The sequence below is a fragment of the Lutjanus erythropterus genome, chromosome 11, assembly GCF_056507025.1.
Source record: "Lutjanus erythropterus isolate fLutEry1 chromosome 11, fLutEry1.hap2, whole genome shotgun sequence".
Taxonomy (NCBI): Eukaryota; Metazoa; Chordata; class Actinopteri; order Lutjaniformes; family Lutjanidae; genus Lutjanus; species Lutjanus erythropterus.
In genome coordinates this window covers 17,017,930-17,044,859 of record NC_139327.1, presented here as the reverse complement: position 1 = coordinate 17,044,859, position 26,930 = coordinate 17,017,930, and the positions used below count along the sequence as shown (strand labels likewise).

Below are 26,930 nucleotides of genomic sequence, written 5' to 3'. Positions count from 1 at the left end.
GTGGTAGTAGTAACAAAACCCAGTTTCAAGTTTATTTTAGTGTAATTCTTCCTGAAACTCACATTTTTTGCGTTCTTTTCAAAGTTTTTTTTTTTTTTTACCAAATGTCCCCAAAGTTCCAATAATTTATAAAACTGATGGTGAATCTACAGCAGTATTCAGGATTAACCTCAATTCTTGAAAGTTTTATTTGCAGAGCACTTCATATATCATATACTAATAAAGAGATTTAGAATGAAAAACAAAACAACTGTGTAAAATGTGATGAGAGACACACCTGATATGTGTAAAGTCCTTGCTGTCTTACTCAGGAGCTTTGATAAAAGCTGAAGTTCACAGCTGATTGCTATTGTCAAGTTTTATATACTATAAATTCAGTACTGTGTCTATTTGCATTTTTAACTGCATATTTCACAGTCCAAAAAGCTCTCATACCTAAATGACACAATATGTTGTGAAGACAAGGGAACTCAACACATATATTTGCTCTTTGCAAGATTTTATTGATTGCTTCAAAGTCTTAATCTACAATAATTGCCGTAATGATAACTTCAATACTATTTGTTATATTGTAAATAAATAAAGAATAATGATATAATATTACAATGTCATATAGCGACTTTTTTTGGTCCATATCATTTATGTTATATAAATACTGCATGTGGTTTCTATACAAAATATGTGAAATTACTAAAGAAAAATATAGACAAATACAGTAAGATTATAGCTGTCATTATTAGTGCAGCCATATTTACATTTTTGTAACAATAATTCAACTATATGATGTTTTACCATGATGCCACTTTTATAATAACATATAATCTGTAAATACATAATAATAGACTGTAAAAAGAAATAATTTATTTTGACTAATAAAATAAAGTGTCCAGGCTGCCCTAAAATTTTAAGTCAACTCCATTTGAAAAGATGAGGAGAGGTAATTTTGTAAACTTTTCTAGTCAAACAAACTTGATATTAATTCAGTTGTACTTGAGAAAATATGTTCAGTAAGTTTAAGATATTAAGCTGAATTAACAACTCAAAAGTAACACTGACCAACATTACAAATTTCCTTTTACATTTTCTCAGTTTGAAAAGTTACTCTTTTTACATAAAAAACTTGCAGAAACATCATCGTTTGCAGTTTTGTCATTATTGTGAAAAGTGTATCAGAGACACACAGCAAGTTTCATCATATGTTTTCTTTAAACTTAAAAAAAAATACAAGTTTCAGAAGGGTTTTAACTCTCAAATATGCTGGGAAGTCTGCTGATACGCTGATCATGTCTCTTTAACAAGTTATCATTTCAAATCAAAAGACTTCATGTTAGAAGAACTCACCTTTATGAGTTCTGAAGTGTTCTAAAAATAAATATAAATTTTATGTGAATAAATAGACCTTATTTACTTTAAGTTAATGAGAAAAACATACATTATTTTTTACAATGTATGTATATTAATATGTAAATACACAAATGAACTTATTTCATTACAACAATAACAGATTATTTTACACATTACAGATAATACATATTAGAGGTAAGTGGCACCGAATGAACATGTACCAAAACTAGATGTGTTTAATTTCCATTTTCCATCTGTTGCTATTCAAAGGAGCACACATCCTCCACCTTTGGCTTCCACATAGTTCGGGTCGAGGTCATTGGGCAGCTTGCCGTTTTCTCCCCAGATATTCAGCTCTCCAAACACTCCTGTCTCAATTATCTCCTCCTGCCAGGGGATTGGGATTTTGCCAGAAGCAAAGTCATTGTAGAATTCTGTGTCCTTGTTATCCAGGACCACACCTTTGATTGTGCTGAAGGCGCCCACATCATCAATATTTTTGGCATAGACCATCTTAGGATCAGGGACAAATGGTGGATCTAGCATACCTTCAGAGGAAATACAGAGGACATGAACACATTTATGTATATGTATATGCAAATATGCTTTTGCTGTGTAAATAATTTCTGAGGATTTGTGTAGAAGTACTTTAGTTGATGTATTTTTGCATATGGATGATGTAGCAGATGTCACCCACCTGCTTCCAGGCGGCCCCAGTTAATCTCCTTGAAGAAGGGCTGATTCTTGAGTTCCTCGCAGTCATTGTTTTTGAACCCGAGGCGTTTTTCTGGGTCCTTGACCAACAGGCCTTCACAGAGATCCTTGCACTCCTTGCTGAAGTTTGGTGTATATGTTACTGGATCGTTCAAGATTCTGCGAGTCACCTCCTCAGCCTCAACCTGAAGAAAGGAGACATCTTGTATGTTTGATTTGGCAACAGAAGATTGGCATTGGACAAAAGCAAACAAATGAATTGAATATATTTTTGCCCACAAAAGTCAGCTGATGTGTGTGTTCGACACTGGTTCAGTACCTTTTCTCCTCGTACTCTGAAGGGCCCTTTGGCGGCAATCATCTCAAACACGGTGACTCCCAGTGTAAAATAGTCCACTGAATAATTGTAGTGCTTCTTTTGGAGCAGCTCTGGAGCCATGAAGCCTATATGATCATACACAACATGGTTTCACACACAGTAGATCCTACTTAGAGAAACATGGCCTTGATCAGTGTACACATTACACAGTAACATTGATGGCAGCATTTCCTCTCCGCTGCCCAGTCTTGTTTAACTTTATCTTAAAATTTTGGATTTGTTCATTTACCTGGAGTTCCAGCGTATCCATGTGTTGTGTCTTTTCCTGGTTTGAGTTCAACAGCCAGACCCATATCTGACAGACGGACGTGTCCTGAGTGAAAAGGCTTTGATTACAACAGTGGCATATGACTACTGCATAAGCAACCAACTATTATGTGCAGCAGGATTTAGCAAAGTTTTGATACCTAAGTGCCAGTTTAGGGAGCCAGTATATGAAAATCCATGAACTTGTTCTTGATTTTGTGGTTGGTCTTATGATGGTGTTTAGCACGAGTGTGAAGAACAAACTGTGCTGTCAGCCATTGATTTGTCGAATACTGTTTTGAAGCCTCGAGTTTGGCATAATGTATTGTAATGAGCAGAGCATGTGCAGTGCAGTGCAGAGTGCACAGAGCTGCTGGGTGATGTCTTGCGACTTGGGCAGTATTTGGGTTTGGCTCCTTTGTTCAGTGCAAAATCATGGCAGCTTGTCAGGTGGCAGTCATTCTCATATTAAAACTAAACAGTACCTAGTCATATAGACTGATCTGAGTTTTCGGAGGCCTTAATGGAGACCGGAAACCCAGTGATGGCCCTCTGGTCACAATCCTTCTTGTATTACAGATAAACAGTACACTAAAATATGTCTCTGAAAAAAATTTGGGTGAGAAATAAGCAAAGCAAAAAATAAGCAAAGCAAAATAAGCAAGCATGCCATAAGAGTACATATAATTTGATTTCTTTTAGTCGCCAGTGGAGTCTCCCCCTGCTGGACATTAATAAGAATGCAGGATTAAGGCACTTTGCATTGGTTTCATTTTTCAGTCCCAGAAACTCCATCCACTAGTTAATATATTCTATGTATATGTTCCTAATCTGTCAGATACCTGTTAGGGGGGCAAGCTGACCAAATGGCAGAGTATTAAATGAAGGCATCTGAATGTGAAAGTACTGAAAAAGAATGATTAAAATATAATGCATGTATTTCCTGTCATGACAAAAAAGTAGTGTATGTCAGCAGCACAATATTATACTCTGAATGTCATTACTGAAACCTACTATCAGCTAGCTTCCTGCTATGTTGTAAAGGAAACTTACTTTACTGATGACACTGTGCTGTTGAATCTCAAATTAATGTAAATGAGATTTTTTAATTTATTATATTTCATATTTTATATTTTTAGATTCTGTAGAGTGATGGCAGCTCCATTTGTCCAGTTTTAGTGAGGCTGGTGTATGTTGTCCACTGAACCAAACCTGCAGAGCATGTTAGTGGCAAAGCATAAATTACCATGGTGATTAACTTAAGAGAGCTAGCATCATTAGTTAAGCCAGTTAACTGGTTAACGTGCCAATCTTAAGAAGATTAAGTCTAAACAGACTTAAACAGACCTAAACAGAGACCACCATGAGACCGCCATGGAGAACTTACTTTAAAAAATAACTGTAAGAAAAGTGGAGCACCAATGGAGAAAGTTTTGAGATTTTACTATCTTCAACAAAGCAATTAGAATTGTAAGACAAGTTCATTTCAAAGCTGATTTCTAAAAATCACAATTATCCCAGAATGCTTTTCTGAATTATTGACATGCTCATGAGTCCAGCTCCTAAAACCCACTTGTTCATCACCTCAGCACAGAAATATGGAGAGTTTGCAGCATTTTTCTGAGACAAGATAATAAAGGTCAGGATGGATCTAAACCATTTTATAAAGTCTGATCTCCTGTCTTTGAACAAGACCCTTCTTTTGCTGCTGTTGTTAAAGAAATTCCGCTATTCCCACCACTTTTTAAAGACTTTGTTTAATTGTTTGGAGGATGAGGGGCTGACAATTGCTAATCACTCCCTGTTGACTGCTGTTTTCCTCGTGGCAATTAAAACTGCAATTGTGAAACCTCTCCTAAAAAAAGGTGACCTGGATCTTGTAGTGTTAAACAATTTCAAACCCATTTAAAAAAAAAATGTATTAAAAATCTTGGCAAATCATTAGTCAAACAGCTAAACGATTACCCAAATCTCAGCTGTATATTTCAGAAGTTTAATTCTGGCTTTTGTGTGCACCACAACACTGAGACAGCGCTAGTTAAAGTTGTAAAGGACTTGAGAGTGAACATGGATGACAGAAAACTCTCAATATTAGGACTGTTGATTTAAGCGCCACTTTTGATACCATTGATCATGATATCCTTATTTATAGGTTACATAGGTGTGTGGGCCTGTCTGACTCAGTTTTATATTGTTTTAGGTCTTATCTGTCTGGCAGAGACTTCCTCGTCTCCCTTGGTGTCCACTCTAGGAATATAAAGAGCAAGAAAGTCTGCATATGGAGGAGGTGGGGTGGATAGACGACTGTAACAAACACAAGACTTTCAGTCAAGAGGCCAGGGTTTGAGTTCTGTGTGAAACCAAAAGTAAACATGGAGTCATTTAAAGTTTTAAGTTTTGTGACTTCTTGTCACTTTGTTCACATGAGAGATGCCACTTCTGTCACATGATGTATGTTACATAGTTATTTTAACCCCTGTCATGATTTCAAGTAGTTTTATTGTCTAAAACAAACTGTGACCATTTTACAACATAAACTATAGTTAACATCTGGTGAGCCTGTCGCTGTTGATACTGTCTGCTGGTAATATATGTTGTTTAGGGAGCGATTGGCAATTGATCTGTTCTGTCATGTTGGTATGAGGATGTGATCTTATCAACATGTAGATGTCACATAAATCTTTTGCAATTAAAAATAAGACCCAGGTTTTAATTAGAAGTTTAATAAAAGTGCAGTGCTTGAACTTAAAATCCCTAGCACAAAACTCCAAGCCCAAAAAAATAACCTTGGCGTGCTTCTAGACCTTGATTTAAATTTTGAATCCTACATTAGTAATCTCTCTTAAACTGCCTTTTATAACCTTAGAAATATTGCTAAAGTGCAAGCAGAAAGAAAACTATAAATAAGCTCATTCAGAATGCAGCAGCATGTGTCCTGACCAAGACCAGAGGGAGAGCTCCCATCTCACCTGTCCTCGGGTCCCTGCATTGGTTGCCTGTCCGTTTTAGAATAGATTTTAAGATCTTTTCATTAGTGTTCTAATCTCTCAATAGACTTGCACCTGAATAGAAATTCTTTTACTGTACACTCCCTCCAGATCTCCTCAGATGTTTCAATTTTCGCTTTCGCACAACAATCCCCAAAAAAACTGTGAAATCCTGGAGGGGCTGATCCACCCTCTTCTATCCATTTCTTTTATTTTGTATTTCTCAGTTCTTTATTTTACTGTTTATATTCACTGTATTTTATTTTAATTTTATATTGTTTATTGTTTGGGGGTTTTGTATTTTGGGCTATAGCATCAGCATATACATGCAGATACATGAAATGCTGCAGAGGAACTCGCTCACCTGCATCATCCAGCAGTACATTCTCTGGTTTCAGGTCTCTGTAGATGATCCTGTGCTGGTGGAGGTGCTCCAGCCCACAGATGATCTGAGCTGTATAGAAACGTGCTCTCTTCTCATCAAAACCAGGATTTTTTTCATCCACATTATACATATGATACCTGTGAAACACAGGAGCAAAATGTTATAGCATCAGGAAATCAGGAAAAGTAGATAAGAGGAGAGAAGCCACTCAAGACTTCTTAAGTTATTCTGTGACGTGTAGCATGATGCACCTGAGGGCCTTGTCTTTATATTAGCTGTGAGCTTTATCTACCTTAGGCTGATTAGAAGAGATGAGAGTACACTGTTCCCATGTTGTTAAGTACAGAAACCAGTATGTAGGCTGTGTTTTAAAGGGACAGTGCACCCCAAAATTAAAATCATTTTAAATTATTTTAAATTGCCTGCCTTCTCTTCAATTTAATTGGCCTAAATGGCTAAAGGAAATGCACTTGAAAAAATAAAAATGTCAAACACTGTCTCTTTCCAGAAACTGTGACACTTACTCAAGATAATCCACAGACCCTGTTGTGAGCTATTTCATGCAGTGTAGTGTTTCTTTCCATTAGAAAGAAAGTTGTTCCAGTAGATTCTTGAGTAGTTCTGGTAGTGCAGAAGAAGAATAGTTCCTACATGAAACTGCTCACAACAAAGTCTGGATTATTTTGAGCAATCATGATCATGGTTTCTGGAAAGAGACATTGCTGTTGAGTTTTTCAGATTTATTTTTGGGGGTCTGACCACCACATTGCTAGTGCCATCTAGTTCCGTTATAGTGGAGAGAATGCAGAAATCTCGACGGCTGATATTTCCAATCCTCTGCAACTCACACCAAAATAGTATAGATGGATAAATAGTTCTACAGGCCAGAGAAAAAAAATATGTATTTTTGATTTTGAGGTGAACTGTCCCTTTAAAGGCATAGTCATTAGGTCAGTCTATGGATATCTGTGTATGTATAAAGCTGTGTTTGATGTGTATTTTATGAAAAGCACCTGAGGTCTCCACCATTCATGATGGTCATGATTAGGCAGAGGTCTGTCTTGGTCTGGAAGGCATAAGCCAGCGACACGATGAAGCGACTGTGAACTTTTGCAAGGATGCGCTTCTCCACGATTGCTCCCTGAACACGAATCAAACACAAGAACATAATTAGTCCACCAAAAGCAAGAATGTACAGTGTCAACAATTACACACCTACTGTCCAGCCACAGAGGTATGTGGCCTGATTAAGCCTCTGCTGAGGACTTTCATTCTTTTGACTTGTTAAACACAGGTCCTCCCATTTTATTTCATTGTGTTTTGAGGCTGGCTCTGGCATGGTGAGCCCTTAGTCAGGTTTTCTACCCAGTCACCTCAACTGACCCTACCTAAGTCCCACTTTTATTTGCTCTGTGCTCCAATAATAGTTGAGCAAGTTTGGTACTTCAGTCAACTTTATCCTTTCCTGTTCCCTGTACTTAGATGTGTTATGTGTTAGGTTTATCTGTGTTGAAAACCAAATTTTGAAGGTGGTTAATAATTAGCGGTTACAGTAGAAGGACCTGTAAAAGCGCCATATACTCACAAATTAAACTTAGCAACATTAGCTAGCTTGTTACCCAGCATTATACTACCATTGGTTAACTCAAGATGTGACTTTATGTCATGTTTATAGGAAAATGAAAAAGTTCACCAACATACCAAGTTGGCTCAACAGTTAGGACCACAGACCAAAAAGTGGTGGGACTTAGGAAGGCTAAATTGATTTCAGTGGCAGTAAATCAGGTATTTGGTTACTTCAAAAACCTGCAGACAGTTGGCTCTCCATGACACATGAAAACTGCTCCTTTTAAAAAGGTTTATTGTACATACTATCCTATTGACACACCTTAATGGAACAGAGCCACCATTTGATATTTGTTGCATCTCTACTGTGAGATGTAGGTCTCTTCTTATCAGTACATCAAGTACATAAAGCTATATGCAGGCACAACATGAGCAGAGGTCTAATCAGCCGTAACTGAAAATACCTGTTTGGGTGTGCAGGCTGTTTAACATACTGTAGCATATTGTAAAGTGGACTGACTTGAACAGCTTTTCTTGTAGGTTTGTAAAGCCAAATGGCAGCAGATAGGGGAATATTTTATGCTGCATATAACCACATACCTGAATCCCCTGGCTGTGGTCAGTTACCACCACTGATGGAAGTTTTTATTCCTCTTGTGGTAGGCCCTATCAAGCTTTACCAGTGTGCATAACTTAACAACAAAAGTGAAGCCTTGTCACAGTGTTGCTCTAAATGAAAAGTTCATTATCCATGGATGCTTTTAGAAGCAGTGGGCTTCAGTTCAGTGTGCTGTCTCTGTGCACTGGCTCTGAGCTGCTTTGTGAGGTCTTTAAGAGAGTCACAAGCTTCTTTGCATTGAGCCGTTGTGTTCAAAACTAAACCTCTACACTCACTGGGTGATATTCTCTCACAACCCTTTCTCTCTTGTTTCCTGCAACAGAGTGTGAGTCAATGAATGCTCTGGTGGGACATTAGATGACACATCACTGCTTTACCTCATAGCCTTTGCGTTTCTTCAGCCTCTTTTTCTCCAGCTTCTTATTGGCGTACATTTTGCCCGTTGACTTCGACTGACAAGCAAACACTTCCCCAAAACCTCCTTTACCGAGGACCCTGAAGTCCATGAACCACTCATCATCAATAGGCTGGTTCTCTAGCCATTTGAACTGAACAAAGCGCAAGAAGTACATGCTCTTCTTGAAGCCATCCACGGCGTTCTTCTCCAAGTGTTTGAGCAGCTGCTGCTCGCTCTCTTTAAACAGGTCACCACGGATGTTCTTGAAATCTTCTTTAACTCGAGTGACAGCCTTCTCCTCCAGGAATTTGCAAAAATTCTTTGAAGATGATTCATAGTATTTATTGACCATTTTTTGGGCCTTCTGAGCTCTGTCCTTCTCTTGGCTTTTGGTGTAGTCTTCCATGTCTTTCCACAGCTCTCCAGCATTTTTATGAGTCGGGTCACTGTCAAGAAACTGTCGGAACAGACGCTTGCCAATGGGCTGTTGGACACACATGCTGTCAAAGGTCGTGTCCACAGTTGACTTAATTTGTTCACAATCTCTGATGTGTGGAAGATTCAGCTTGGCACGCATCTTCTTGTCACGCATGGCGGCTGCTGCAGCTCCATCCACACTGCCACGTGCTGAGACGTAGGCAGAGTTTGCCACCACTGTCTCCAAACCACCGATGTCCATGGCTGCCCTTTGTCTGGCACACACAAACACAAATACAAGTGTTTTAATTGTATATTTAGCACACAGATTTTTAAACCATTATAATGGACTTTTTACCAAAGGATCTGATGATAGCAGAGACTTGACTTGACATATTTAATACAAAAAAATCTTTTGGGGATGCATTTTGATCAAGCTTGCTTTTATATTCTGTACTTAATGGTCATACAGTTAAAAGCTTCTATTTTGTCCTGCTTTGCGCTAGCACAATAGGAGCATTCGAGATGAACTGCGCCTCGCCTGGAGACGAGATCAGGCGGCCGCAGCATAAGGTGCAGACAAAAAGCTGCAGTCAAGTCAGACAGTTTCCAGCAGACTTCAGAGAGGACACAGGCAGAGACACTAACATCCTGTTAGATCACCTGTAGGTTATCTGAAGTTTGCAGACCACGTTCATAGCTGAAGCAATAAAGTGTGTTCTTGATCGCTGATTGAAGTTGAAACAGAGATTCCCCCTTCTGTTACGTGGAACATTTGTTCTTTTATCTGCCTTGTAAAGCACTTTGTAACTGTTCTTCTGATAAGTCCCATATAAAAAAACTTAATTATTATTATGAGCCACAAGATATCTTGTTGACAGATTAAAGCTTTGTTGCACAACATCAGACTATTATATCCAGAATTAAATATTACAGTTACACAGAAAAGTAGTATTGTATACAACAGCCAGAGCCTGTCTGCTCATCAATCAGGCGACAGCCAGGTAGTGTAGTCGGTAGAGAGCAACTGCGGCTGCCTCATTGTCTCGTGAGCTTACTGTTGCTCATGTGTGCATGACGTCAGAACAAGTCGGGATCAAGTCGGACACAAATCTAATTGGCATGCATTGTGCAGCGTTCACCGCTGATCGATTCTGTGCAGGCCTGGCTCATCTCGAACGCACCTAATGTTATAATCCAGAGGTGTGGACTCAAGTCACATGACTTTTACTTGGGTCAGATTTGAGTCAGATGACTTTGGACTCAACTTGACAAAATCGATAAAAAGTCTCACGGCTCAACATGAATTTCAATGCAAGTGACTCATGGTTTGAAAACAATTAATACTTAACACCAAGCTTAAAGATTAAAAATGCTTATTTAAAAAGTGTGCCATGAATTAATTAATGTCCCTCCATTTCCTGAATAATCAATGTTAACACTATCCATTTCCAACAAGTCAACACTTAATTCCCCAGATCCACATTGAACCAGTCCAACAGCATCCAATCAAGCTGCAAGAGAGAAACATGAAGAACTAATGTCATACATTACTGAGTGCCAGTCAGAAAAAAAAGATAATTTCATAAGCAAAGTGAGGGGGTGGTCAACAAAAAACAAATTGCAATTTGCAAAATGTGTTTTTTAAAGATGGAGATGCAACAACTGCCAACTTCATTGACATATGAGGTTGAACAAAGAACAGTCAAAGCTATTAGCATAGTCGGCATGCTAATGCATAGCTAACGTTAGCTTACACATACAGAATGCAAGTTCTATCGCAATTGGGTCTCACATTAAAACTTTAACGTAAGATTTAGTTTGATGACATCATAAGGTATTGTGGGATCATGGGAGTTGTTATCTTCACTTTTAAATAACCATCATAGCAGATAAAAATCCATCTGATGTGACCCAGCCAGAAATTATGCTCATGGACAAGATAATATTAAATTATTCATGTTACGTTTCATCAGGAGCGCCGCCTTCTTTCCTCACTCTCTGATACATCTCATGTGTTCTGTGATTTCCCAGAAGTTATAGCAACCAGCAGCTAGCTAGCAACAACTAGCAGGAAATGCACCGTTACCCTGAAGAAAGTGTCTGAATATTGCATGGAAACATTTGGGATTAAGTACACAACTCAACAAAATATATGACATATATCCAACTTTTTTAGACATTTGAATGTAGAAATGTTATACATTATGGCTTTAACAGCCAAGTAACTCTGTAAAACAATGCTACTGAACACTCACTGTTAACTCAAAGTTTAGGACTTGGAACTTGTCAGTCTTAAATTAGGACTTAAAGACTTGAGAGTCACTTGTGACTTAGCTCTGTCATAATATGATAAAATGTTAAATAATCATTAAAACACATTAAATTGTTTTTAAAAATTCCATACAATGAGAAAGGCTGGTAGATTTTTAAAATAATCAATATTGAGTGTATTCCATGGGTTATTTAGTTTGATCATGTACTTTTCAGTATACTAATTTGTCAGTCTGCTTGCTATACAGAAACTGTCTTCAGTACACTTAAGGATCCAGAGAAAGACTGATGTTCTCCAGGTAGGAAAGCACTGAAGTTGGTGGAGGGGTAATGTTGTGATATGCTGCACCCTGCTGTTCAAAAGACCTTTGTCATTGCACAGGGGTTTTTGTTTCAGCTGCTGCAAACACATGAAGTTAAGCTTAGATGCCTGCACTTGCATGTGCACACGCTCATGCAAGGTGAAGGATTTGTGGAGCTGCAGGGCCATGGAGGGGAGCATTAACTCACACTGGGAAGCCCAAAGTCCCTTCACTTCCTCAGCCTGTTTCCTTTCTGGTTTCCTTTCTGTTTCTGTTCCCTTATGTGAACTACACAGAATTCTTCTAAATTGTGAATAGGAGGAATGTTTATTCCTCTGCCTACTTTTGTTGCATTCTCATTTATTAAAACTCACAGTTTGTGGAATTCTTTGCATTGCTCACATATTATTGGATATTTGTGTCAAAAGGCAATATAAGGAAGAAACTTTTGCTTGTTAAACCTGAGAAACCAATTGTGTTTATTGTGGATCATGGATGTAAAAGATTGCACAAAAGATGCATTTAAACATTATTCTATATCATCCTGCACACTGGAGCGACACATGCAGTGCAACATGTATAAAAATACATCTCCTTGCAATTAAATGGGACCGGAGGTCTTTCTGGGTGTATATCTCATGTATAGCTGTGTAAGTCCTGACCTGGAACATGTAGTACTGAAAGTGATACAGTTGGCTGTGTAGGTTCTTTCCTGACTCTGCACAGCAGTAATCCAATTAACACTGACTGTTGATACCAGAGATTTAGATATAGATCGCTGACCTCCTTGTTAATTAACCTAAATTCTGGAGTCGTTTTTGAGGTTTTTTTTTTTAAGTTTTTAAACACAAAGGTACTGATCATATTGATAACATTTTGTGGTTGTGCCATGGTGATGTTAGTCTGACTCTTACTAAATCAAAGAGTAAAATCATTAGAATCTAGAAAGAATGTGGGGAAATTTGTTTAGATTAATTTCATTTCATGGTTTAGTTTTAAATTCTGAATCATGAAATTAACTGATTATGAAAAACATCTGCAAACCTTTTTGTTGGGATAATATTTATGAAACATTTTATATGTGTTACAGCTGTATCAGTAAACAGTTGTTTTCTTCAAGAAAAACAGCATTTTACATCAAGGCTGATGCTATATTCAATTAATATTGATAAAGCAGCACTTACTGTACTTTCTTGCTGAATCAGAGAGTCAAATGAGGACTCGAAGGCAATAAATTAAATCCAATGTATATATTCTTCTCTTCTTTGCTCCTTGTTCTTCCATCAACCAGAACAAACAGAAGTCATCTCTGTCCTATCAGGGTCTCCAACAGACTTGCTTTCTTTCAAGTCGCCGACCTTTCCCTTCCTTCCCTGTGTTCCTACAGTGTGGTGTGTTGCAAAGGTTGGGGCATCAGGTCGAGGTTTACCCTGCACCTGAAATCCTACTTGGGAGTTCATTAGCTGGTGGAGATAACACCCTAACGTTATTGGAGGGAGCAACTCAGCAGGAGCTATTAATGTAACTCAGCAGCAGGAGTGATTACTGATGAGGAGTCCTGCACTAATTTCCACAGCATCATTCGACTATTGAACTCGGAATTCATGCTTGGTTCCCACAAATGCATTTTTCATATAAAAAGAATAAAAGAAATATGATCTTTGATAGAATTTTTGATTGATCATTGTCCTATTTTTCCTTGTCCAAGCCACTATCTTTTCAATCATGCTAATGTTAAATAGGCCAAGTAATTCTGAGACACACAACAAATTAAAATCAGCACAATAGCACAATTTTGACTAATATTTCCCACAGTCTTCTGAGTTGCAGTTGAACTCAGAGGCAGGCTGCAGATCCAAAGTGGATTGTGTTCTGTAGGTGTCAAAGAGCATGACACTGCTCCAAATCTTTATTTAATCTCTGAACTAATGCTTGCCAGTATGAGTTTCACTGTATGAGAAAGTAGTGTTTATTATATTGAGTGTAGATGCTCCAGATCTTTACAGCAGTGTTCATACATGCACAGGCAGCTGAGAAAGAAATTATGTGGCTACATTTCATGTGAGAGGATTTAGTCGGTGTCTGAGGAAACGGAGACGAGGGATTTGGATCATGCAGCTAAAGTGGACAGGAACTATGCCAAAGAGCAGACGGACTGAATCAGAGCACCTGTTTAAGATGAAATAACTGGTCATTCATGAGCACAAATACAAAGGCGCTTGAATTAATTTTAGTGTATCAACCACAAAGTTTATGTTAATTCAAGGCACCAAACCATATTACTGATGTTAAAATAAAAAGACATCTTTGCAAACAAATGGTAGTGGGGCAAAAAAATAAATAAAAAGGGCACAAGCTGTATGAGGTGGGGCAGCAGTACACCAAATGAATTTGTGCTGAAACAGTTCCAGTTCCTGGTTTTGATTAAAATTAGTTTTATTCTGTGACTTCAAGTAAAACAATTACTAAAGCTGTGTGATGAAACCACACATGGAACCAGTAACTGCTTAACCATTTAGAGGCATGTAGAGGACTAATTTTCTAGCAGCACAACAGTCTGTGTACTAATACTGTAAAATGTGTTGGTTTGTGCAGGATTAAATAATTTAAGAAATTAATGTTGTGACTGAGGAATCTGGCAGGAGGCTAGGTATTTAAGTAGGAACAGAATGTATATAAAACTTTCAACTTTTCTCAGTATTCTCATAGCAACCAACAGAAAGCTTTGAGCAAACAAACTGATATAGTATTTTGTGCAAAGCAAGACACTTTTACAAAGAGTTTGCTCAGTAGAAGAAATAAGTGTGGTCCTTGTGACAGGGCCCTCTCCTTGGTTCACTCTGCTGTTGTGCTTTCTGGGCTGCAGATCTATTAAAAACAGAGACAAAGAAAACAAATGCCACAACACAGAGATGTACAGGGTGGGTAGATCTGCCAAGGACTGGATGCTGCTCTTCCTTATATGCATGGGGAACACCAGGGAGGGCCGCTGATTTAACCTGAGAGCTCACACATTGCCCCCATGTCCTCGCATGTGTTTGTTTTGTTATTTTGTCATAAGTAAATTACTTTGTTATTTAGTTTACCTGTGTGTCTCACATTTTTGTTCCAGTCTAAGAAGTGGGCTGTGACATCCTATTTAGGCCTGTTTAAGCCCAAAAGACCCTGAGCACAAATCCTATTTGAAGGGGTAGAGGTGAAACCGATTTTACGTTCAAGTCTAATCCAGCTCAGTGACGGAGACAAACCCACCCACCCAGACAAGGAGTTTAGTCTGTAGACCAGATACAGTGTCACTACAGCTTTAATCACCATACCAGCACATCCATATCAAACATCATTTGAATTTACACTTATTCTTCCATCATTGTACTGCTACAGTTTTATGCTTTAATGACTTGACCTGATAATGACAGGTTCACTTTTTTCTCTTTTAAAGCACGTGGGTAAGCTTTTCCTGTTTGATTAATTCGGTATAAAGTAGCAATCTCATTACATTTGCACACACATTTGAGTTGTCAAAATGTGTGTGATCCTCCGGCTGAGCTGTAAGTGCTCTTCAGCTGATTAAACAGAGATGTAGTTAAAAACAGCACTGGAAGTCAGTGTTCTCCCTCAGACATTAATCTCTAATTGAGGGTGATGGTTCAGTCCAGGTGATCTATAATTTACCTGACCTCACTTCACTGATGACAATTTAATAGAAATACTTTTCATAGAAGATAAAGATTTGTATTTATTTTGTTCTTTTTTCACTAAAACATTATTTTCCTGACCAGAGCAGCTTCTCTTTTGTGACATTTGACCTACATCTTTGTAATTAAGGACCCGTTAATTGGTATGCTTAATTACTGCTCGCGTCAAGGCAGCAGCACTGACTAGGTCAGCCAGTTAAGTCAGTACACTGCGTATTACAAACACACATTTTGTTTCTTTCTGTCGCATTTACTGCCATATAGTGCTTAATGGTTCCTAAATTCTTTAAATTTAATTTCATATTACGCAGATTTACTAAGGATCTTGTATCTTGTTTGATTTGTCTTTTTGATTTGATTTGTCTCTCTTTATCTTTGCCATGTGGTTAATAATAAATTTAATGTCCTTTGTGAATCATATACTCATCGTGAAATCTTCGCAGAGATGGTGATAGTTTGTTGGGATTAGGAGGGTGCAACAGTCTGCCAGACAGCTTGAAAGAGGTGGCAAATGATTTCTTTAGTCACATGCTTGAACTTTATCCTCGTAGTGGGGGGGGGGTTGCCCTCAATAAGAACATGGTGATGTAACTCTTCTAAGTGAGCAGCCAACCCTGTACTGAAAGGAGCTCCTTTCTTTTTTCTTAATCTCATTTCTGCACTAACAAATATCAAGGATTTTATGACTGTTCATTATTATTATTATTATTACTACTACTACTACTACTACTACTACTACTAATAATAATAATAATAATAATAATAATAATAATAATAAATGGTGTTGAAAAATATACTCCTATTAATGTAGTTAATGACTGAGACGCTCAAAATGATCAAATGTGGTTGTGACTGAAGCCGCCTGAAGTCATTTGGAGAGACGTACTGGTCCCATCCACGGATGTACTGGGAGAACTGGATATGTTGTGGCAATATGGCCGCTTATTCATTTGAACCTGTACGTCTACGACCTGACCCAGTCATCCAGAGCACTACGAGATCGCCGTTTACAAAACCAAGGCTAACGAGCCGTTTTCATTGGTTGAGAAGACGAACGTCAAACATACGTACGTGGACACGCTGTGGTACCAGTCTCCAGTATGAGATGTTTAGGGGAGGGACAGAGTGTAGGTACGCACAATACTTGTGTGAGTGATCATAGTTGTATTTTTAACTGAGTTTACCTGGCATGTATTTTTAGTGTTGATACATTCATAAAAGCGTGTAGTCTTTTTAAAAATACTTTAATGCACGTTGCTTGTAAAATTCAATTAGAATGTTACCCTCAAGGAGAATGTAGTGTTTTTTTGTTTGTTTGTTTGTTTGTTTTATGTTAAACAGTTTATTAGAAATTCACCAACTTTGGTTCTAATGTGAAAATGCAATGCAACGAATAGCACAAGGGCAGTTGATATTACGGGGAAGCATCAGATAATATTTTTTTAGTCGGTATAGGGTCTCTGCCAAAACTATATGTGAAAAAAAAAAAATGGGATGGTAACATAGTCCAGTCTTAGAAACTGAAATTGACAGACAAACATACGAATATTTCTGCCTTAAATTCATTAAATAGCCTTATACACTGTAGTTTGTGGCAGACAAGTCACATTTCTATTCGTGTTTGCAACTACACTTAGTGGGGCTGGAATATTAACTATTTTTTATTAATTGAATGTTATATTCGAATTTAATAAAAAAAAAAAAAAAAAATGTAACTTTTTGGCAATTGTGTGTCGATGAAAATTCAATAAAAAAAAAGAAGGAAAAACGTTTACAAATTCGATTTTCTAAATTACGACATTCCGAGAAGCTCCTGAAGGGCTCCTATGTCTGCGCACTGATGTGTCCCTGTGGCACGCCGTTTGGTCATACAGTTTTAGGGAAGGAGGAAACGCCTCTGAACTGATATGTAGGGCGTGTTGGACCTTCGGCAGGCCTGAACTCCACATCTGTCCTCTCGCCGGACGGACGGACGGTCGTGATGGACTTCGTGCTGAGCGGAGCGGCAGCGTGCGGTGCGTGTCTCTTCACCAACCCGCTGGAGGTCGTCAAAACGCGGATGCAGCTGCAGGGAGAGCTGAAGAGCCGGGGATCCTACCAGGTTTATTATCGCAACGTGTTCCATGCCTTCTACACAATAGGTAAAGTGGACGGACTGGCCGGTTTACAGAAGGGACTGGTGCCCGGACTGGTCTATCAGTTTTTTATGAATGGAGTGAGGCTCGGCTCTTACGCCATCATTGAGTCCTCTGGTTACATCCACACCAACGGCAGGGTCAGCGCGGTCAAAACCACGTTAGCAGGAGCTGTGGCTGGAGTGGTGGGAGCCGTGATGGGCAGCCCCATATACCTGGTCAGTTAGCCTGATTTTTATTTTCTGTGCACTGCTCCTTTAAGGTTTCTCAGCTGTGACATTTCAAGGTTAGCTGTCATTGTAACTGTGGAGGAGAGTAAACACGCTGTTCTCCATTGACAGGTTAAGACTCATCTGCAGAGTCAGGCCACGTCCTCTATAGCTGTTGGACATCAGTATAAACACCAGGTAACATCATAACACACACTGATAGTGTTAAATATGAGGCATCAACAGTTCCCTCACATGTTCCTCCTCCTTCTGTCAGGGGATGATCCACGCTCTGGCAGCCATCTACAGGGAGCATGGCATTCTGGGATTGTGGAGAGGCTCCAGTGCTGCTGTGCCCAGGGTCAGCGTGGGGTCAGCCGCACAACTCTCCACCTTCTCCTCCTCCAAGGAGCTTGTAATTGACCTTCAGGTTGGAATGTGTTTCTGTTTCTGTTAGTGCAGAGGTTTTCACAGTGGGACGTGCGCCTCCACAGGGGGTCTCCAAACAGTTTTAGGTAGAGGCTCGGTGAATGGAAGTAAAAAAGTATAACATTATCTGTCAAAAGGAGATCACATAGAGTAGCATTAATGTGTGTGATTTAGTCAAATAGATAGTTCAGAGATACACTATTGTTTTTTCGGCTGTGTCATACAGGGTTTGACATTAACCAATGACCTGTGGTTACAAAAACTTACTTTACTCTGTGGCCATTTTATACCCATACTGCAAGTCTTCGCCAACATGTTACAGTATCGCAAATTTCCTTATACCTCATGTGTACACGTCTGTATGGAACTATAGTTGAGACATCATCATTTTTTCTTCCCATAGACATTCAGAAATTGACCAAAACTAAGCAAGTAAACTAATACCATTACACTAAAAATAGGCGATTGACCTTTTTCCCATTGTCTATACACAAGTTTGCCTTTATGTTTGTTTTTCTGATGTGTCTCTGGAAAGCCGAGACTCGACTCATGTCTGTCACTTTTAAAAGTCTCTGTGTTCAGCTCTCCAACTTTTGTAACTTCTAACTCAGTTTCTGTGGTTTGAAGTCTAGTTTCTTTCCTGTGTCACTGTTTGTACTGTCGGGTTTATTTTACTGTTTCATTTTCACTCAGCTGTATATGAGCGGTGTTGCTGCTGATGCAAACCAAATCATTTCCTGATTTTGATGCTTCACAAAAAAAAAGCCTGTAAATAATGGCCTTTACCAATCTTTTGCTGAAGGGAAGCCCACAGTCTCAGACTTAAAAAAAAAAAAACCTGCCTTAATAGGCTCACTGAGTTCTCATCATCTAAATTCAGGAGTGATAAGTGGAAACAGACTCACTGGAGGAATGTTGTTTCCTCAGCTTCCTCCACCACGTGTGCACATCCTCCAAATGAGAGCACTGTTCAAGAATTAACATGACTATTTTGGGTGTTCTGGCATAGCTCACGTACAGCTCAAATAATTAGTTGAGCTGCCACAAATTCATCAGCAAGAATTTTGATATTTAAAAAAAAGCTAAAAGTTCTTTCAAATACCAAAATGTTCATTTTTTTGTCTTATATGATACTAAACTGAATACATTTGGGCCTTAGGACTGTTGACAAGTTGCAGCCCTAGACTCAGAGACGCAGGCTTTAAAAGATATAATTTGTAGTCGGTAGCTGTGTGGAGATTACAAAAGCTGTCATTGTGACAGCGACAAAGCCCCAGGCATTGCACTTTTCTGGAATAGAAATTCGACACCTTTCATTGGCCTCTCTGGCTGAAAACATGGAGCTTACACAACTAGGACGCCAGTTTACTTGCTGCTGACCCAGCTCTAGTTAAAAAAAAAGGTCTTTCATACTAAATGCTAGAACTGATAACAATCAATGAACAGCGTTGTGTTCAATTAATGACCAGACAGGAATCCTGACGTTCTTGTGTGTAGGCATTTTACTTTGCCAGATTTACTTTGAGCTGTATTTATTGGTGGGTTGGTTGTGAGGGTGAAGGTGGGTCTGTCCACACCCACCGATCGTCACAGGCATGCAGCACACCCACTGCCTCTTGCATAAGCTGCTGTATTATTCTGTTGAAGTACAGCTCACTTTTTGACAGGAACATAACGTAACTTGTGCTGTTTTTCACAATGTTCAGGCAGTGAACATCGCTGACAAATGAAAGACCTTCAAAGTGCCAAAAAATGCTTAGCTACTGCTGTGGTGTCTTTATTATTTTATTGCCCTATAAAGCTTGAGGAAAATTATCTCTACTGTGTACAATAAAGTTGTGTTTTCTATTTTTTTTGTGTTGTAAAACTGAAGGTTGGCATAGAAAATAGCTTTGACCATAGCTGCTGTAGTTTGTGAGTGTGGGTGTTTAACACAAGCACTAATAATAGATCCATTCTTCTGTTTCACTGCTCATGAGAGATCATATCCAGTTATAATTAGAAGTGGCTGCACACATGACAGTATGCTGACGACGATATATGTCTAATATCACTACACTGGTGTGTTACATTCTGTCATTTCTCACTTCTATCATGAGTCTCCCATATCATAAAGTGCATTCTCTGTCGTCTTGTCTAAGCTTGTGGCCTCACCACATTGTTATTTTCTTCTTCCCAAGGTGTTCTCAAAGGACAGCTGGTTGGTGGCCCTTACTGCCGGTATGATCAGCAGTGTGGTGGTAGTGCTGGCGATGACACCTTTTGATGTGGTGAGCACACGGCTCTACAACCAGCCCGTGGATCATTTGGGCAAGGTGAGGAGGAGGACTAATATGTTAAAGTTGCACTCCTTTAGATTTTCATCACATGAAACCTAATTTTTATACTATATGCGTGTGTCATTCTGAAATAGTCTTTCTGTATTGTAGCTTTCATTGTAACTGACGGGTTCTGCCATTATTGCACACATTAATTAAGTATTAGTTCAAAAGGGTCTCACAGGAAGTGATACATATGCATAATGACCTCATTTCAGATAATGCATAAGATAGCATTCGATGAAGAGTTAAGTATCACCATGTTAGACACCATCGTTTAATGCATTTATTAAAACAAGGTGGTGTGATGAATGTTTGTTTGGCCGCACTATAAATAAGTTCACAATTGTTCCGAACTTGCGGATTCTACCAAGACATAATTAATGAACAGTCAACGATCCTATCCCAACTTAAGATAGGAAATGTGTATTACACAACCATCCTAACTTCTCAGAATCTCTAATGAACTCTCCTAACTTTAGGATAACTGTTAAGCTGACCTAAGTTTCACTTTTCCATCTGTAGTTGTGGTTAAATTACTGACTAGCTAATGGTAGTGCTTCCTAACGTTTGTGTCAGCTAACAATAGAACACTAGTTTGCTAACAGTAGCTAATGGTAGTGTTAGCTAACTTGTTTAGTCTGTATGGCTGCTCTTTTATTGCTCTTAAACAATGGATACTGGATATGGCAGAGACTGTTTCTGCTATTGCTCACTCTATTTATTTTATCTCACAAGTTAGCATTTTTGAAAAGTTCCCAACAAGAGCACCCTTCGATTTCTCAACAGATGGTTACCAAAACCTCTAACTCGTCTGTTTTGGTGTTAAGTGCCCACTGTTGTTTTTGCTCTATTCGTTGAATGTTTTAATTTATGTCTCAGTATGTTTTATACATTCATCACATTCAGCTGACCAGATCCACGCTGACCTTCATTTCCTCGTCTTTTAGGGACAGCTTTATAAAGGATTTGCTGACTGCTTTTCCAAGACGCTGAGAAAGGAGGGCATGATGGGACTGTACAAAGGCTTGGGAGCCTCTTATTTCCGGCTCGGTCCACACACCATTCTGTCTTTGTTCTTCTGGGATGAACTACGCAAACTGTACCAGCAGTTCAGATAACACCAGAGACAAGAAAAGTGGAAAATGGGTAACTCATTAAGTTCTGAGTGCCCAGGTTAAATGAGTCCTCATCTAATGAGTTTATTATTATGAGGCGAAAGAAAAACCAGGTGATGCTCTCCTTTCTTGATGGGAAAGAGAAAGAGCAAAGGTAACATTGTACACTCCAACGAGAAAACACATTAGTCAGAATGGAGGTGAATTGCAAGTTCAGTTCTGACAGGAATGCACTTGGGATTTGTCATGGTGACATATGTACACAGATATGATGATAACCTACATAGGAACTTAGAAGATAACCCAATAGACCTCATGTACAGTATAATGTATGTCCTCTGTGGCAAATACATCAAACAGTATGGCTTTTTTTTTATAGCTCTTATACTCTTCAGTTATGCCATTCCAAAAGATAGAGAAGAAGTTCGCTGGACAGAAGTCTGTACCTTCTGCAGAAAGCATTAAAAATGACTCACAGTTTGAGAAAATGAATAGATTGTGCCCACAGCCACAATAGCTAAATGAGCTATTACATTTATTACATGTCCAAGTGGGTTTTTAGCCACAACTCCCATTAAGTGAAATAGCAGTAACTTTTCATCAGTTATCGATGACACAGTGCAGCATAAAATGAGTTTTCTATTGGATAAAGGTAGAAATTATAACATGTCATTTTAATATGCTATCCATACAGTAAAATTATTCTCTGCATACACTGGATAAGACCCCTCCAGGTTCTTTATGACTTTGTGCACATTAGTAGTCTGTACTTTGAACAAGGGACCGGCATTATGATATGTACAAACACAGTTTTGTGTTTTTTTTGTTGTCCGAATTATTTATTGACAATTTTTTTTATTTTCATAGGGATGCACACAAACTTAGTTGTTACTGAATAGACTAATATCATTTAACATTTCACAGTAGCCAATTTGCATCATTCATGCATAGATAGACTTTTTTTAAAATAATAATTATATAATGCAATAAAAACACATGATGAACCCCAAACAATAAGTAGTTCATGTTAATTACAATAAAAGTACAAGTAGATCAGGCAAGACCTGATTGCCTGATGACTCCTCAAGAGCTGTAATAAAACTGTTTTACAACTCTCCATGAGAGCCAGAAAAACTTGGTGGTTTCACTCTCAAGTCTGCTTTAACACTTTTGTTGTTTTTGGTTTATCATGCAGGTTCAAGTGGACTAGGACACTGTACTCAACACAAGTATGAGCAGTACTTTATATATAATTCACTGAACATTAGGATGGATCAAACAGACTCTAGTTGTCTCCTCCAGACCTCACTGTTAGAATATGAAAAGTTGTCCTTGAAACAGAGCCAGAAAAACTTGAAGGTTTCTCCATGTCACCGAGCACCTTTGGGACACTAGTTATACATTTATAACTATGTTAAAAATTGTCAAATTTAATGATGTTTTTACCAGTAAGTCTATCTGGTGGTTAACTTACTTTGTACTGCAAAAAAAAAAAAGTCAAAACAAATCAAAACGTGGCTAAAAAAACTTTATTGTTTGGCTTTGAGTTCATATATCTTTCCTCTGATTATTCAGCTGTAATATTCAGCATGTGTATGTCTTTAGAAACATGCTGTTTCAGACTATACAGCGTCATGCCAGGAGCAGCTGACTCAGTCACATAATACTGAAAAATGTAAATGCTCAGTCTGTGTTATCAGAAACTTGTTCCCTGTCCCTCAAACAATATTTATTTAATAAGTGTGACCTGTAGTGTATTGAGACTGTCCAGACTCAAAACATTGTTCTAGTGCCCCTTACAAAGATCACTGTCCAGCGTTGTCAGATCACCTTTCAAGACTGACAAAAAAAATCAAGCTATCAATAAGTGTTTGAAATGTAGCTTCTAAAATAACACTGTGATATGAAAAACTTTAGATGAAATGGGGTGCCTTAAAGGTCCTGTGTGTAAGATTTACAGGCATCTATTGACAGAATATGGCTGAAACTGAACTTAGTACTCATGAGTATGTTTTCAATAGTGGATAATCACCTGAATAAGAATCATTGTCATTTCATTTCAGCCTTTTTGTGTTTTGCAAATTTCACAGCCAGTTTAGTTTCTCCTTCGCTTGGAAGGGGAGGGTGAGGCAAGTGTTTATTCAGCTGGTTGCGATCTCCAACCTCACCACTGGATCCCACTAAATCCTGCACACTGGTCCTTTTATCCATAATAAAACAACAAACAAACAAAATTATGACAGAGGAGATTTTGTAATTCAAGTTTCACTTTTGGCAGTTAAGTTAAACTTCAAATCTGATAACTTTTTATACTAAGTTTAACTTTTTTATAACTTTGTTTTTTTTATGTATTACTATTATCTAATCAATTGATATTAAAATCATCTAAATGAATACTTAATGATTTTAGTTGTATTTACATAACTATTAAATGGTATTTGACAACTGTGCCAACAGTCACTAACATGTACGTCCCAACAACACTGTAAAATCATCATTGGTATTAATCTTAAAGTATTTAGGTATTAATGTAAATGAATATCCAACAGATTATTTACTTTTTTTTTGTTTGGGTTTGGGGACAGATAAATTAGCTTTGACATCACTTACATGCTGTAATTTTACATTTTCCAGGTCATCATGAACATACATTTAATTAATTAATTAGTGACTTAAAATAGACTCATAACCAGAGTGTTCCACTGACTCCGGCAGCTCAGTGTCGTTTTTGTTACCGCACCAGTGTGCAGAGGACCTCACGTTCTGCGTTGTTTGTACAGTTTTGTCCAGTAGTCCCATTGTCACGAAATGGACACTGGAATATTTTTGAACTCAAAGGTTATACAAAAATCCTTGGGGTGTGAGCCAGATTTGGCGCTTTCTTCACAAAGTGCACAATACTCTGCTAAGTGTCAAAAATTCAATAATACATCATTAGTTGTTATTAATTTCAGCAGTGACTGAACAGCTTTCAACATTGGACCACAACGTGTTTGTCACAACACATGTAATAAATGTACTGTAGCTCTAAGAACAACTTCCATGATGTAACACAGGAGACGAATGTTAGTTGAGTTTATTTTTTATTATGAAGTTTTTCTCCTAAAGTCTCCTTATATTGCTGTTGCCATTTTTATACTTTCAAAGCAACTTTGTCTTCTTAGTGTAACAACACACATTTGTACTACAAACAAAATATGTGGTTTCTTATGGAGCACTCTCAAGTCTGCTTTAATGCTTTTAATGTTTTTGGTTTGTCATGAAGGTTCAAGTGGGCTAGGACACTGTACTTCACACAAGTATGAGCAGTACTTTATATTTAATTCACTGAACATTAGGATGGATCAAACAGACTCTAGTTGTCTCCTCCAGACCCCATTGAAGAGTTGTCTTTGAAATATTAGCTCAAGTATGTCTGACCAGAAATGATCCCTGTTAAGACAGTGTGACATTTTTTTAGTTTATATCAAACCAGTGGAATTATTTTTCAGTGGTTCAAACACCAAAAGTACTAAAATCACCAAACTGAACTGCCAGATGAGAAACCTGCCTATGTGAACAATCAGATTTTATTCTGTGGTGAAAAACATTTCATCTGATTCTTAACATGGCGAGCTGTCCACCAGCCATGCCAGTTCAGATACTGTTATTTGCAGATGGTCCCAGTGCTGAGTCTGATAATTTATGAGTCGTGCAACCTCATAAAAATTGTTGAGCAAGAATTGAGCAATTACAAAGAATGTTGTATGTGGCAGCTTTGCAGTGTTTCATGAATGTGTTACAAAATGAACTCTCTGTTGTAGGCAGGCAATGTTTCTGTGCAACGGGCTTGAAGAGTAAATAAACTATCAGGCTTTTTATGTATGGACGTTTTTGTATTACTCACTTTGTTTCAATTTCATATGAAATCATATTCTACCATATCAAAGCTTTAGTACCACTATTGTAATGATATTTTGACTGGTGCTGACTTTAGGCAGCTGAGGTTGTGGCTTGAGGTTCATTTCCTCAAGTTTACAAAAATGAGAATGAACGAAATTGACCAACTAATGAATTTCCCCACCAGCTGATTGAATTATTAGAGAACAGAAAGTGCTACACTCTGTTTTCATTCTGATTTCTGTTATTGTTATTTTCATTATTAGAATTAAATGTATTTATTCTGTATTTTGTGTTTAGCATGTAGACTGATTAGAAAATAACTTATTATTTTGGAAACAGAGAAAGTAAAAAGCAAACATGTTCAGAAATATGAAAGATGTGTCACCATATTACTATGGATGAGAGGACCTATACGCCACGTCACTGTCTTGAAAATGACCACACCCAACTTTGGATATTCACAAGTTTATTTTAGCATGTTGGTATGCTAATCATGAGTATTATTCAGAGGACAATCTGTAATTAACCTTTACTTTAACCAGTTTCTGATTAAAACTTATGCCATGAGCAGCAGTTGGTCCCCTGTTAGCTAATTAACTTCATATATATTTCTAGATGTTTTTATATACATTAGCAGACATTTTTGTTTTAACTGCTTAGACCAGTAAGCTTCTCTGAGATGCTTCATTTAGAGGATTGTCATCATGTAAAAAACACAAGGTGTGTCTCTGTTAGCCTGGGCATTACAGCATGGCCTGGAGCACAGGCACCTCTCTGACGTTTGCTTTGGATACTCAACAGGGTTGTTCAGAAAGTCAGCCATGTGAAAAATCAAAGATGACTCAGATAAGGAAATGTAGGAGGCCCAGATTTTTATGTACACACAGATAATGTTTGACCTTGCCATTTATAGACATAGAGGTGACTGAAGGTGACAGCTTTGTTAACTCTGTATGCTTTCTTTCTTTATCTTTAAAATGTGGGAACATTTAATATCAGCACCGAATGTTCAGATGCAATAGTTAACAGCATTATTTAAATTCAGTTCACAGTACGGTTCAACAGCTCAGAAAATCCACTGCATAGGAAAATTTGTGTTTTTTTTTTTTGCTAACTTAATGCGATCTGTCCCTGTTAAATAAAAAATAAATAAATCTGCTAAAATAAACAGGGTTACCATGTCATTGGTGCACATGTGCCAATACAGGCAACTAAATCAGTGTGTCTTGGCAGAGCGCCTGGAAATGTTTGGAGTGTCACTGAGCAACACTGGGCATTTTGTTCACGCATGGTGGCTGACATTACCTGGAGTTCACAAGTCCAAAGGTGTCCATTAACTCAAAATTGGTGCTTAGGGGCAAATCTAATAACATCTTTGACACAATTTACTGGAGCTTTCACAAAGATTTCCCTTAACTGCCCTTATTGTGTGTTCAATCTCTCAGTCCAGCAGTAAAATGATGACTTTTTTCTACAAAACGTAGTCACAATGATTTTGAAATGTTTATGGAAAC

At 38.0% G+C, this 26,930-nt stretch overlaps 2 protein-coding genes across 2 annotated transcripts; one reads left to right on the top strand and one right to left on the bottom strand.

Annotated features, from left to right (window-relative positions):
- Positions 1 to 482: 482 nt before the first annotated feature.
- On the bottom strand, positions 483 to 13,012 carry grk1b (G protein-coupled receptor kinase 1 b). The gene is made up of 8 exons (XM_084730273.1): positions 12,815 to 13,012; positions 8,618 to 9,329; positions 7,069 to 7,196; positions 6,035 to 6,192; positions 2,667 to 2,750; positions 2,378 to 2,502; positions 2,042 to 2,243; positions 483 to 1,892 (listed from the first exon to the last, which is right to left on the bottom strand). Exons 2-8 carry the CDS (start codon positions 9,314 to 9,316, stop codon positions 1,609 to 1,611), a joined length of 1,680 nt encoding a protein of 559 aa, XP_084586399.1. The 5' UTR covers positions 9,317 to 9,329; positions 12,815 to 13,012; the 3' UTR covers positions 483 to 1,608.
- A 4,144-nt stretch (positions 13,013 to 17,156) lies between these two features.
- Positions 17,157 to 21,725, top strand: slc25a35 (solute carrier family 25 member 35). The gene is made up of 5 exons (XM_084730272.1): positions 17,157 to 17,678; positions 17,802 to 17,867; positions 17,947 to 18,099; positions 20,279 to 20,413; positions 21,367 to 21,725. Exons 1-5 carry the CDS (start codon positions 17,307 to 17,309, stop codon positions 21,535 to 21,537), a joined length of 897 nt encoding a protein of 298 aa, XP_084586398.1. The 5' UTR covers positions 17,157 to 17,306; the 3' UTR covers positions 21,538 to 21,725.
- The last annotated feature ends 5,205 nt before the right edge of the window (positions 21,726 to 26,930 follow it).